The sequence below is a fragment of the Natator depressus genome, chromosome 6, assembly GCF_965152275.1.
Source record: "Natator depressus isolate rNatDep1 chromosome 6, rNatDep2.hap1, whole genome shotgun sequence".
Lineage (NCBI taxonomy): Eukaryota > Metazoa > Chordata > Testudines > Cheloniidae > Natator > Natator depressus.
Genome location: NC_134239.1, coordinates 84495910 through 84508913, shown reverse-complemented (window position 1 = coordinate 84508913; position 13004 = coordinate 84495910). Strand labels below are relative to the sequence as shown.

At 41.8% G+C, this 13004-nt stretch overlaps 1 protein-coding gene across 3 annotated transcripts in view; it reads left to right on the top strand.

The window, feature by feature from the left end:
• EGLN3 (egl-9 family hypoxia inducible factor 3) overlaps positions 1–12101 on the top strand; it is a 36661-nt gene extending 24560 nt beyond the window's left edge. For 2 of the 3 annotated variants that reach the window (XM_074955840.1, XM_074955841.1), the window contains exons 2-5: positions 3212–3331; positions 6413–6549; positions 7406–7479; positions 7903–12101. In XM_074955840.1, the coding sequence (XP_074811941.1) occupies positions 3212–3331; positions 6413–6549; positions 7406–7479; positions 7903–7940 (369 nt within the window). In that variant the 3' untranslated portion in view covers positions 7941–12101. The remainder of the gene's footprint in view (positions 1–3211; positions 3332–6412; positions 6550–7405; positions 7480–7902) is intronic. The other variant, XM_074955842.1, reaches the window with a different exon arrangement.
• The last annotated feature ends 903 nt before the right edge of the window (positions 12102–13004 follow it).

Sequence of the window (13004 nt, the reverse complement as noted above, 5' to 3'; positions counted from 1 at the left end):
TGTAGATTTAAACCCTCGCTCGCTGCATTTGACAAGACCAGAGAGAGGGTTCCAGCTGCTAAAGCATGGGCTACCTAAGCAGCTGACCTGGCTTCGGTGTGTAACTTCAGGGGAGGGTTTGCGGCTGAGGATCCTGAACAGAACAAGGAACTTATCTCTAGCCCTTCAGCCAGATACCCCATGTCAGCCAGTTAAGGGCCTAAGCCCTTCTTCTTTCCCAGCCCTGCTCCTAGGCATTTCACTCCTGGTTAGCTTAGGCAGCTCCTCACTAAGCCTGCCGGCTTCTGAGGATCCCTGTCTTAAGCACCTAACTCTCCCCATGCACTGTATAGGGCAGGGGTCTCAACGTCCTGGCCCATGGGCCATCTGCAGCCCGAGAACCTCCCCACTGTGGCCTCTGTCTGCTGCAGGTGCCGCCCGCCGCAGCTTTCCATTGGCTGGGGGAGAGATACCGTTGCTAGTCGCCGGGCACAGTCAGCCATGGAGGCAGCATCACTTTTTTCCACGATGAATATAAACAAGTCAAAATACTGAACACAACTACCTGATGCACCCCTTGCTGCAATCCTGAAGGTTTCAACTGCTCAGTCACTGAGGCCAAACATCAACAAACCGACAGCACTGAAGCGTTGCTGGGTGTCTGGCCAACACTAAAAACTCTCTGGCAGGCAAAGAATTGTATAAAGTTGTTTGACAGTTTTATCACTTCTAAGAAATTCAAAATAAAAAATACAATATAAACGTTTTCTTTTCTGAACACCATCTTCAGTGACATTATTGGCCCGCTGGGAGGATTTGAGGACTGGCACTGGCCCTAAGGCAAATTGAGTTTGAGACCCCGTGTATAGGGAGTCTGGGTACCTAGCTGTGGGCTGAGGATTCCACTAGGTGGCAGGGCACCTACGGGGCTGGCATTGAAATACTGAGCTAATCAGCCCCTAAGTATCTTTAAGACTCTGGGCCTTAGGCTGTGTCTACACAGCAGCTGGGAGGTGTAGCTCACAGTTGAGGAAGATGTACACACGTGCTAGCTCTGATTGAGTCAGCGCACTAAACATAGCGGTGTGGCTGCCGTCAGCCTTGGTGGCAGCTCTGGCTATCCACCCAAATACAACTCTGTCTGAGATCCTGGTATGTTCATGCCATGATGGGGACACTGCTCTTTTGGGGCACTAGTTTGAGCAGAGCTAGCACATATGTCTACCAGTGCTGGGGATTACATCTCTCAGCTGCTGTGTAGATGTACCCTTAGTGACAACCTCTGACTTATTACACCACAAGAGCTCACTTTTTTCAAACCGCAATCACTCTGAATTTTTATTTGAACAATTCATTGCTATTCAAATGATGTTTGCCCATTGAAGAAAGCCTTCCTCAGCCGTCCAGCATCACCATAATATTGTGTAAACACCTTGTTTTCAAGCCAGGGCATCTCAATCAGCCAACGAGTATTGTTCCTGTGATACAAAGAATTAGTATTGTCCTTCCTCTACTGCCAGAGCTCACAGTCATGGGCTCCCTCTACATTGCAAATACAACTGTCAGGGAACCTGGTTCCAACCAGGTTTGTCCCTTAGCCTTTTTACTGAGCTATATTTAGCTATATTTCCAGTACTGCCATGGAGAATGGACCTTAGCACGGTTCCTCAGTCTGGTAATGAAATATCATTGAGGTTCAGTCTACATTACAAATTGACACCCAACTTGCAGCCAGGTTCCCTGAAATGACTATAGTGAATAGGGCCTTAGAGACCTATCCTGCAAGGTGCCAGCACATCCTAAGAGTGCCTATTGATCGGAATTAAGAGCATGCATCATCTCCTTGAGATTCTCACCTTACCGTGTAGGATTGGGCCTCAAAATACTATGTCCATAGGGGCTTGAACAGCAGAGCAGATTATAAATTGCATCCTATAACAACTTGTTAGTGTCATTCTGGCAACCTTTACAGGAAAGGACAGGCAACGCGAAGGAAAGTAAATTACTGTAGTATTAAAAATAGAGAACTGTATGTGTGCAACTGTGTGTACAATCATTTCTGCAATTGGCACACCCTTGAGGGAACAGAGTCTAAGCTTAATTAACAGAGGTTCAGAGGGATCCATTGTGCTGGCTGACTGATTGTCTGCCACCATTGCTACTACCTATTCCATGCCTCCAGTGTTAATAATAGAAGAAAAGTTTTGCGGGGAAAAAGCTAGTATGGCCATATCTTTAGGACTAGAGTTTAGTGCACTTAGGTTGTCACTACCAATTCAGACTAATAATTTAGACAAGTGAGGCATGGTAACCAATTGATAATCCCTTGAGCATCCAGTGCCCTGTCTGCTAATATCATTCTACTGGGTTGAACTCATGTTAAATGCGTACGTGCTGCAAAAGACCACTTTTTTTTTTTTTTTTTTAAAGTGCTCAGTACATACTCCTCCTAGTCATCTGTAGTTCTCTCCTGTGGTTCAAAATGATTCATGTTTGTGTTTCTGTTGATTCTTCTCACCATTAAATGTGAAATTAACCAAACCTTGACTTAAATGGCCACATCAGCAGGTTTGAGGATGATCAAAGAAAGAATTGTGATTATGAAAACTTTTGGTTACTTCTGTGGCTCAGCCCGTGACAGCAAACATGTACAGCCTGGTTCAAGCACAGCCTAAAGATTTGCATATCTCTGCACACTTCACTCCTGAGGAACCTGAATTTGCAATTGCATTGTGGTGTTTTTGGATATGAGCTATGTGTGCAGGAAACTTGGAGTGGAGGATGGGGACACAGCAAAACTTCAGCATAGTAAGATTGCTGTCTGCTTTCACTATGACCAAGAACTTCAGATTAATAGTGACCATGCAGCCTTAGAAACCCTAGTAAACCTTTGAGATACTCTCTTGAACAACAAGCTGCTGTTGAAAGTTATGTTGCTTTTAAATAATAGTAACTTGGTCCCTTTATGTTTTAGCATATTACTCAAAATAAACTATTTCCCCCCTCCAGTGTACTTGCTCTTATACACCAAAGACGTTACATGTATGGAATTGCCCGTAGGCAGGATCATATGGGGGAAGAAATTTGTGACTGGTCCTCTTGTTAGTATCCACTGGAATCTTTGGATTGATGCTCTGAATAATTTAGAGTCAAATCAACTGTTCAGGAAGGTTTTAAAAACAAAGCGAGAGTCTTGGGGAATTTAGTTGATGGATATTTTTCTTTCATTTAGGCAATGGTAGCTTGCTACCCTGGGAACGGAACTGGGTATGTTCGTCACGTAGACAATCCAAATGGCGATGGGCGCTGTATCACCTGTATTTATTACCTGAATAAGGATTGGGACTCAAAGGTATGTGAGCCATGGGTTCCAAAACCAACCCCATATTTCTAGGCAAGGGAAGGCTGGCCCAGAAACAGCTTGTTGTTGCTATCAGTTGTTTACTTGCATTTCATATTTTCATGAACTCTTGAACAGCTGGTTTAAAAACTGCACTTTTCAGTTACATTTTGGGGTTTTTTGCTGTTTTTAGCAACCCCTTTGGAAGCTTGAAACTGAAATTGTTTCCTTACCAGTTTTTTTTTTTTCTTCCATTTCCCCTTCTCCTCCCCCCCCCCCCCCGCCCCTTCCAGTTTGTTGTCGTAGAACAGCTCATGTGCTGGGCTGATGGCATTTTAGTTTTGTTTAGAGAAAAGAGTAATGAAGCATCTAGAAAGAAACCACATCCACTCAGGACTAAGTGGAATCTGGGAGCAGTTTTAACAAAAAAAATGGTAGGTCACTTTTGGGGTCTGTCCCTTTAAGTTGACCTGCAAAGGATCTATAAAAATTGGGTTTGTGCCCTTTTTTGCTTCTTATGATTCATGAAGAGGGCATGAAAGACATTTATTTATTTTATGCTTGTTTTTTCACATTAGGGATATTAGGAATGTGAAGTCTGATCTTTCCTGACTTTGCTAGAAAATTTCTTGCTAGAAATGTTTATGATCTCTCTCACCTTAATTTAAAGACTTGGGTATTGTGACTGCTTCCTGGTTAAATAAAGGCTGTTTTATGTCTCTATGGAAACAAAAAAGTGCTACAAAGTGGGTGTAAAAGCCCCATGGGAATATCCTTGTTCAGGAATTCCTCCCCCCCCCCCCCAGCTAAAGTAGAACTGATGTAAATTCTCTACATGAGCCCTTGTCTAGCTTAGGGGGCACAATGAATGCATGTTGAGCACCAAGCCCCAATGCTGCTATGCCTTATGCTGGGAATCAGTCAGCGCCTTGCATGGTCCTAGAATACTGAGAACACAAAGGTGGTTTAAAGCTATCTTTTGGCCCCAAGCACAAGAACGGATTAACTACAGATTGGGTCCCTTGAGTCCAGAAAGACTACCTGCCTTCCTTCCCATCAGTCAGGCATACAGAACGTTTGGAGACTAGAATTCTCATGGTAGCCCATCTTCCTTCTACTCTAGATCCCTGGTCTGTTTTATTTTCCTGACTGCCTTTGGCACTATTAGAATCTGTCAAAGATGAACTTTCCATGATGGTTTGGTATTTTAGGGGTGATCTGTTCAGGCTTATGGGCCTGCAGCTTCAGACTCCATTCTGTGTGGCCTCTAGGAGTTTCCTCAGTGGATTGGGGCCATTTGTCATGTTTTCTGGCTCCAACTGTCTCATTAGACCCCTTAATACATTAAAGTTGCAAGTTTTTGCTCAAGTGGTCTGACCCTGCTCCCACTGAATCTTATGGAAAAACTTTCATTGACTTCAGCTTAAAGTAAGATCAGACCCAGCAAAGGAAGCACTTCCTGAGTGTGAGAAGTAGCTTCGTTTCTTTATGACACTACCTCCAGGGTCAGAGCCAAAACTGAGGCTCCTCTGCAGCACTGTCCCACCTTCTCTGTACTCCTGTTCTGTGTAAAACCCCTCTGCAGAAGGAGCTCCTGTGGTCTGCAGTGGGGCTAGCAGCCAGAAGGCAGGGAGCTTGGCTGTATTTTCTGACACTGTCTCCTGCTTAACCTCATGGACATCTGAGTATGCATTTCCCTCTACAGCCACTGTTAAGCCAATGGCAGCAGGGCTGGGTGAGGACTAATGGGGCAACACTGAGGCAGGGGCTGTCAAGGCAGATCATTTCCCCACAGATTTCCTAGATTCATGGGATTGGGAGGCCTTGCCCCCTGTATACTCCCCATGTCTTTAAATCCCTTCCATTCAAGGGGTCGCAGCACACTTCATAAGGGGAATCGGGTAGAGTTTCCCTAACTCTCTGGCCACATCCCATGAGTTTCTTTGCCAAATGGGGTGAGCTGGCTCTCATTTCTGTTTCTGTGCGCGTTGTATCATTACAGGGCAATTAATTCAGCCCTGAGCAGGGGATTTATCAGACCTTAAATAATAAACAAGACAAGGGCTTGTAAAATCAAAGACTGTTTCTTCAGATTTCTGTTGTTAGAATGCTTTCAAACCTGTTCCCAGGTTATTTCCTGGTCAGATAATACTAAGGTCACCTTCTTCTTAACATGCATTGGTCATGTAAATCCGCCATCCCTATAAGTGCCAACACGCTTCCTCCACTAAATCCCAACAAGTGATTTAATATTGGAGAGATGCTGCCACTGAAAAATCCTATATTATAGAAAAACACAATCCTGGACCTACACCATGTTCTGAATAATACCCCCACATATTGAAACGGAAAAAAATGTAACCATCTGCTTGACCTGTTGCACTTCCCGTAGTCCTCTAGGAGGATGGTAGCACAGACTTGTACCCTGTGCGCTTCCGCTGATGCACGTAAATTGGTGCAAACTTTGTCCCATAAGATTGTCAGAAACCAGAGTGAGAGATGTGACAGAAGCCAGACCAGAAGGAGTGAGAAGAGTGGAGGATGTAGACACAATTTTATGTATAAAATGCAACTTTAGATGGCTGGATACACCCGCATATTCATGTCCAGTGCAACATTCCACTGTCAGACCCAAAAGAGAACTCCTATGTGGGCTCAATACCAGGGTTTTGAAATGCCATTTGACAGTCATGCAGTGAAGTCTGATCTCAAACCAGAAAGAATGAACAATCAATCTTCTTATGAGTCTTAACTAATTTTAGAAATGAGGCTGTGAGCTCAAGTGGTTTCCATGTGTTTGTGACAGAGCCTCTGTGAAGGGGGAAGTCCTGTCTCAAAAAAGCAGTTGGTGTTTCATCTTGGCTGACTGTTTTTTTAAACAGACGTTTATTATGCTCAGTCAATCCGAATGGTTTGCTAAAATCAAAGTGACTAACGTGAGGCAACACACAGCTTTCCAGCACTGCCATGTGCTGCTGTTGCGTTGCCCTCAACGTTTACTCCACATTTGTTGTGTGTTAAAGAGGAAACAATTGTCATTTTAAATGTGGGTGTATGTATGTGGGGGAAAATAACCCTTCACTCTACTTTCAGCTGCATGGTGGAATTCTTCGAATATTCCCGGAAGGAAAGTCCTATGTAGCAGATGTTGAGCCCATTTTTGACAGGTTACTTTTTTTCTGGTCAGACCGAAGGAACCCACATGAAGTGCAACCTTCCTATGCAACCAGGTAAATACGATGTTCAGTACTGACATGTGGCCAAAGATTAAAGAGCTTGGCTCTTTTCCAACACACACATAGTATATTAAAAATATATAACCTTTATGTGGGGGGGTGTATCTGTATATATGCACACATGCATATGTACAGTACAAATACTAATGTGAATGGAGTTTATCTGGGACCATTGAAGCCAATGTAAATTTCCCCACAAAAATGAGCAGCAGGATCAAGCCATATACGTGCATAACATATATGGTGAAGTTCCCCACCCCCTCTACCCCATTTGCTGCGGCCCATGTATGCTGCTGTGGCAGCGTACTGGAGCTGTAAGTCCTTCAGCTGGTGAGGAGAGAATTCCTCAGTGGCAGGCTCTCCACAAACCAGCCATAGTGAATATGAGTGTGGGGGTCCTTGGAGCAGGCCTGTATCATATAACATTACAGGGATTGGGGGTGCTACAGCCAACTATAGGCAAGCCAGGCTACCATAAGTTAGAGCAACCCCCAAGCTGGCTAAGTCACCCCAGGGATTGTTTTAACATCTGGAGCACCTAGAATGGGAAGATCTTAAAGTGATTTCTGCCCTCCCTCTGTCAGATCTGTGCTATGCCTCCCAGAGGTACAGCACAAATTCTTCCCTGGATTTTACTTACGCTCACACACACAGAGTTTGTCTACAGAGATTCCCTGGTTTGTTTTATCACCCAGAAGTCAAATTAGTTCTTTATTCGTCTGCTTCCAATTTTATAATAGACAAACGAGAGTTTTGAGCTCTCTGTATGAGAATAAAAAACCCAGTGTCCTTAGGTGTTTTAGTGTCTTCTTGGGAGTCTAAGAAATAAATCCTTTCCTTTTGTTCACAGGTATGCCATGACTGTGTGGTATTTTGATGCTGAAGAAAGAGCAGAAGCCAAGAAAAAGTTTAGGAATTTAACTGGTATGATTTTTTTCATAAATCTATTGAAAATAATAATTCAAGGCATTTCTGTTTCACTATGGCTACCCAGCATGCACCATGCTGTGATGTCACAGTCACTACAGAACTACATGGGACCACACAGCTGGCCTAACTCTTCCATCAACCTAACTCTATCGTGTAGACAGGTCTAAATCTCTGACTGCCAAAATGAAAAGTCAAGGATAGATCATTCCAACTGTCCTGTTCCATACACTCTCCCTGAACCTCAGATACTGGAGACAAGATACTACTCTAGATGGGCCATTGGTCTGACCCAGTATGGCAGTTCTTATACAGATATATTCCTTTCGCCAACTGAGTCTTCTGATTACTGCTATTACATTAGATGTTCAAAACACTTACTTACTATAACTTAATTGCATTTTCAATTGTTCATTGTAGATGCAGGGAAGACAGAAGCAGCTCTCCATGAAGACTGAAAGTTATCTGCTGGCATAGTGCTTTTATCACAACCGTTTCTGAACTCTTTGCAAATGATGAGATCCAAAGACGACTTGTCCATTTCCAGTGAAACATTGGACATTCTTCCTACCCACAGGAATGTACTTATTTGTCTAACACCTGCATATTACATTGATGGTACTCACAGTAGCCTCCCATCATGCCTGCATTTGGCAGAAGGAACCCTTGTTTTCTATTTACCTTTAACTGAAGAAAGTAACCAGGATTTTAGTAAAAGAAGAATGTCACCAAAGCCTAATGCAAGTGGCTAAGCCAGCTGGCTTTTAGTAATAGTGGTAATAAAGATAACAAGTATTGGAACCAGTGGGGAAAAAACCTGAGTCTTATTTGCACTTTATGTAAATTTCTTAGCTCAATGGAAAGGCGATTTACAAATTAAAATCTGTTGCAGATGCCGATGGGCAATGCAAGATATTGGAAATGTGAAATTAAACTAGGTATTTGTAGAGGGTCATCTTCTGTTATGCTTAACGTGGGGCTATTGATGGGCTGCTAATCACTTTTTTGCTGCACAGAGCATTGGCTTTACTCTCCTGTATTTTTACTTTCTAAAAGGATAATCTTCCATGTTGCCATCAAACTGCCTGGATTTTGTTCACGTTTCAACAGTCACGCAGTAGCAATTCAGTTGCTTTGCCCTTTTACAGCCCCCGGACAGAGGGTGGGGAGGCAGTTATGCATCTGTTCACAATTTTGTGAACTATTTTTTTTTTTCTTTTTGATTTGAGCTGGATCAATGTTCACTTCCCATTTTCAGTTTGTTTTTTAAAGCAGCTGGTTTCTCCGAAAGATTGGTAAGCTGGGGAAGTTGATGGCACACAAAATGCTTTAGCCCTTAGAGCCAGGAATTTTTAATTGAGTCTCCGTATACCAACTTGTGTACGATAGAAGTGTGAATTTGGAAGGTAAAGATAGTTTGGCAGCCTGACAAATGTACGATGAATAACTATGTCTAATTTAGAGCTTTGCTTTCTCTCTCTGCTGTCCATCCTGAGCTCAGACATTTGGTTAATTTGTATGTATGTGCACTTTGAATGAAAAAGTGATGCTGTCCCAATTATTTCAAATTATTTTCCCTCCTGCATTTGAGCCACAAGATATACAAAAAGAGGATTAGGCTCAGATGAGCAGGGACACATTTTCTTCAAGTGTGTGGGGTTTTTTTTTGTTTTTGTTTTTTAATTTAAAAGCTAGATGAATAACTTCCAAGGTGTCCCCAAGCAGCTTAAACTTCCAAAACCAGGACTTAGCTGCTCAGTGTAGATCTCACTGATGTTGAGAAAATTGTCATGGTCACATTGAGCACATAAATAAATCGTTCTTGTTTTAACAATTGTACACCTAGTGTGTAAACTTTCCCTCATCATTCATATAGTTATACCAGGCTTGTCAATGTATGTCAGTATCTACTAACATCTTCCAAGTATATGCTTTCCCCTCTGGCCCATACTCCCATGTGTCAGGGGACCCGAATGGTTTTGAGGGGCCCTGCCAATTATGATTTTTCTTCCCCATTTTAACCAACCCACCCTTGACTCAGCTTGTCGCATGCCTGACCAGAAGGGGAGCAATTGGCAGGACAGCCTTCATGGGCAAGCACATGGCTTCCACAGAACTTGACCCAGAGAATGAGTGATGATGTGAGTGCTAGGCACTGCCAAATTAGGACCTTTTGACATTATTCAGGCTTCCTAGATAGGGGAAAAAGTACAACAGCAACACAAGATGTAAAAGCAGCAGCTTTTCTGGCATGAGAAATGGCAAAATAAATTGAGTATTTTGAGCCAATTGTGTTTTTTAAGAAAAAAGAGGGTCATCCTTGTGCCCATTTTTTGAAGTCTGAATTTAAGTGAACTAGTATTGGCGAACCGCTCTTCCTCTCAGACTTCCGCTGGGGATCCAGGTGTGATCATGTGGTTTTAACTCCACTTGGTCTGCGTGTCTGTGTCTTCAGGGCACACATCCTGCTGAATGAGAGAGATGCATTTGAGGAGGGGAGATGACACAACCATCCCTGATCCCTGTAAATCCTACTAGGTTCTCTCAAATAAGGCATGTAATTTGATACATTTCTTCTGTAAAGTAAAATTCTTCCACTACAGATGCATCTACATAGCACAGAATGGGCTTGAAGGAAACTTAATCAACTTAAAATTCTAATTCCAAAGGAGTCAAAAGTCTTAACTGAAAGCAATAGGTGACTCCTTGAAAGACGAATTTATGTAAATAGTTAAATGTTGAACTCTCTAAAAGACTGGCTGCAGGGGAATATGTTGTAATAGTTTGAGTGTCTCTATGCAAAGTTGACATTTTCTACATTTTAAAAAGTTCTTTAAAGGAGTTTTTTAATTATTTGAGGGGCCAAACCTAATAAAAACTCATTGCTTCTGATAGATTTCAGAAACACTAAACTTAATCAGTGTTGCCTATTAGATAATAATGTTAGTGAAAATCACATCAACTGCCTACAACAAAGTAGTGTGTACAATTTTTTTTTTTTTTAAAGGGTCTGGATATTAAAGGTACTTTTGTTATCTCTGTTGCCAGCATAAGGCACCAGCAGTGTGCTTGGGGTGTATGGAGAAATCGGTGCGTTTATTGTAAAGAAAATGTTTGCTAAATGTTTTCAGTTTCAGCCTATATTCTCTTGGTCTAGGTAAGAGTGTTTGATTGATTTTTTTACCTGGAAGAGACAGACCTTTCATCTCTCAATATGTAAAATTTAAACATCAAGAAACTGAGTATACAGGATTATAAAATATTCCCCCTTTCCCTCACCACAGATCTGAGATCAGTTGAAGGATCTCTGTGGATGTTTCACACATTAATTTTAACAAGTCATTAATGAAGCCTTATTCTTGAAGTCTCTCCCACATTCTTCCCACTTTTTCTTGAGGGGAATGCTTGCAAACTGCTACACAAGAACAAAGTTTTCTTTTAGCAGCTGTACCAATAATAAAATGCATGAATTGCTTCTCTAGATATGGACTTAAGGAGTTTCTTTCCAGCTTTGGGTTTCATGGCAAAGTGTTTAAAATATACAGTATATAGCTAAGCAGCGTGTGCCATCTGGCTATGAAAATGGACTTATTTCTCCAGTGTATTTAATTTTCAGTCTTCCCAAAGCCACCAACAGCTTGTTTACACATTTAGGTAAATGTGTGCCTTCATCATTCACATCTGCAGAACTGCTGTACACCAAATGCAAGCAATGTGAAAGGTGGAGGTTTGTTGTTTGTTTTGTTTTTCTTCCATAGATTCCAAGGACAGAAGGGACCGTTCTGATCATCTAGTCTGACCTCCTGTAGAACACAGGCCATAGAACTTCCCCAAAATATTTCCTAGAGCAGAGCTTTTAGAAAAAATTAAAATAAAATTCAATCTGGATTTAAAAATTGTCAGTGATGGAGAATCCATGGCTTTTTAAAAAAAAATAATTAGTTGCCCTTCCCAATGTGACTTCATTTCACATTAGGTGATGTTGGAAGATCTGCAAGCTCCACTAAGCTATCATTCCCAACAGGGCCTACTGGTTGTGAAAGAAAGCTGGGAGAGGACAAACAACCTTAAAAACAAAAACAGAAGGCATTGATAAATAGAGAGAGGCTATTTGTATTCTTAAGCCTGTACCTGACTTGTTGGCCTCTTGAGCAAAGTGGCCTCTCATTAATCTTTTTTCCCCCTCTAGTTTACCCTTGCTCCTGTGAGTAAATGACTTCTGCAGAAGTAGAGTTTGAAAAGATCGTGATCTTTTCATTTTTTTTTAAAACCCTTTTTTCTGTAAAGTATTTTACTCCATTTCTGTTGAATTTAAAATGTTTGAATGTTTTTTGCAAATAGCTGGCTCGAACACCACTCGCATCTAAAGGAAAATGTATCTATCTGCAGGCAAATTAATTATTTTTACTTCAACTGTGATGTACTACCAGCTCTTTGAGAGTGAGTTATGGGTAAACCTTCTCTTGTCAGGTTGTATGCTGGTCAACAATCCTGGCACTTTGGAGTCAATAGATACTGATTCATGTGGTGGTATTTTACAATCCAGCACATTTTGTGTTCATGTTAATTAAAAAAATGTGGAATGAAACAAATAAAGTGTTGCAGGAGTCAATAAACACTGGGTCATGTTAAATTCTGTGCTGAGCAAGTCTCTTCAGTCTTGTTTCTTATTCAGGAGGTATGAGATGTTACATAGCTGAATCTATAGAGTTGAGAAACGTGATGGCATCGAACATATAATCAATAATCAGCACTTTTTCATAGATGGTGGCAGTAGTCCTTTGGGGTACTGCACATTTCTGGAAAGCTGTCAGTGAAGAAATCAGTTTTGTTTCCAGCAGCTTGGCCTGTTTCCTTGGTCACTTCCTGCTATTTTGAGGTTAGTCACCTAGCTAACTACACTCTTCTTGAAGTGCCTATTTGTTTTCACACTCCTGTTGGGCCAGATAACATTGTCAGCTGATATGTTTTATTTTTTAACAAAGTTCACATCCTTTCTCTGCTTCTTTTTCCAACTGAGTCGCAGTTTTCTCTTCCACAAGTATGGGAGACTGCTCTAAGCTTGCACTATCATTTTGTAAATTGAACAACCAGGACATGTTCGCTATGCAGTGCTGTGAACTCCACTTGACTTTTTTCTTTTTTTTTTTTCTTCTTTTTTTGGCAGTATTTTTATTGTGGGAATTTTGTTCCTAAGCAAAACCTGCCTGTGCTGGAGGGCTTGGCGTACTTTTTTAAGGGGGAACGCTACAGAATTCCCCCCTCTCACTTGAAGTGTTCTGCATAGCCCAGGTTAATGGTCTGATTCTGTGACATTGAGGATTCCTCACTGTACAGATGGGAGAGGATCCATTGAAGTCAGTGAGGCCATTCCTGTGAATGTATGCTCTTTACTGTGAACAAGCGGTGTAGAATTACGGCTCAAGTGAAATTGGCCATTGTCCATCTAAATGCCTAACATTTAGTTGTTTGCAGTGTTGTAGTTATGCTCTTCCCACCATATCAGAGGGACAAGATAGGTG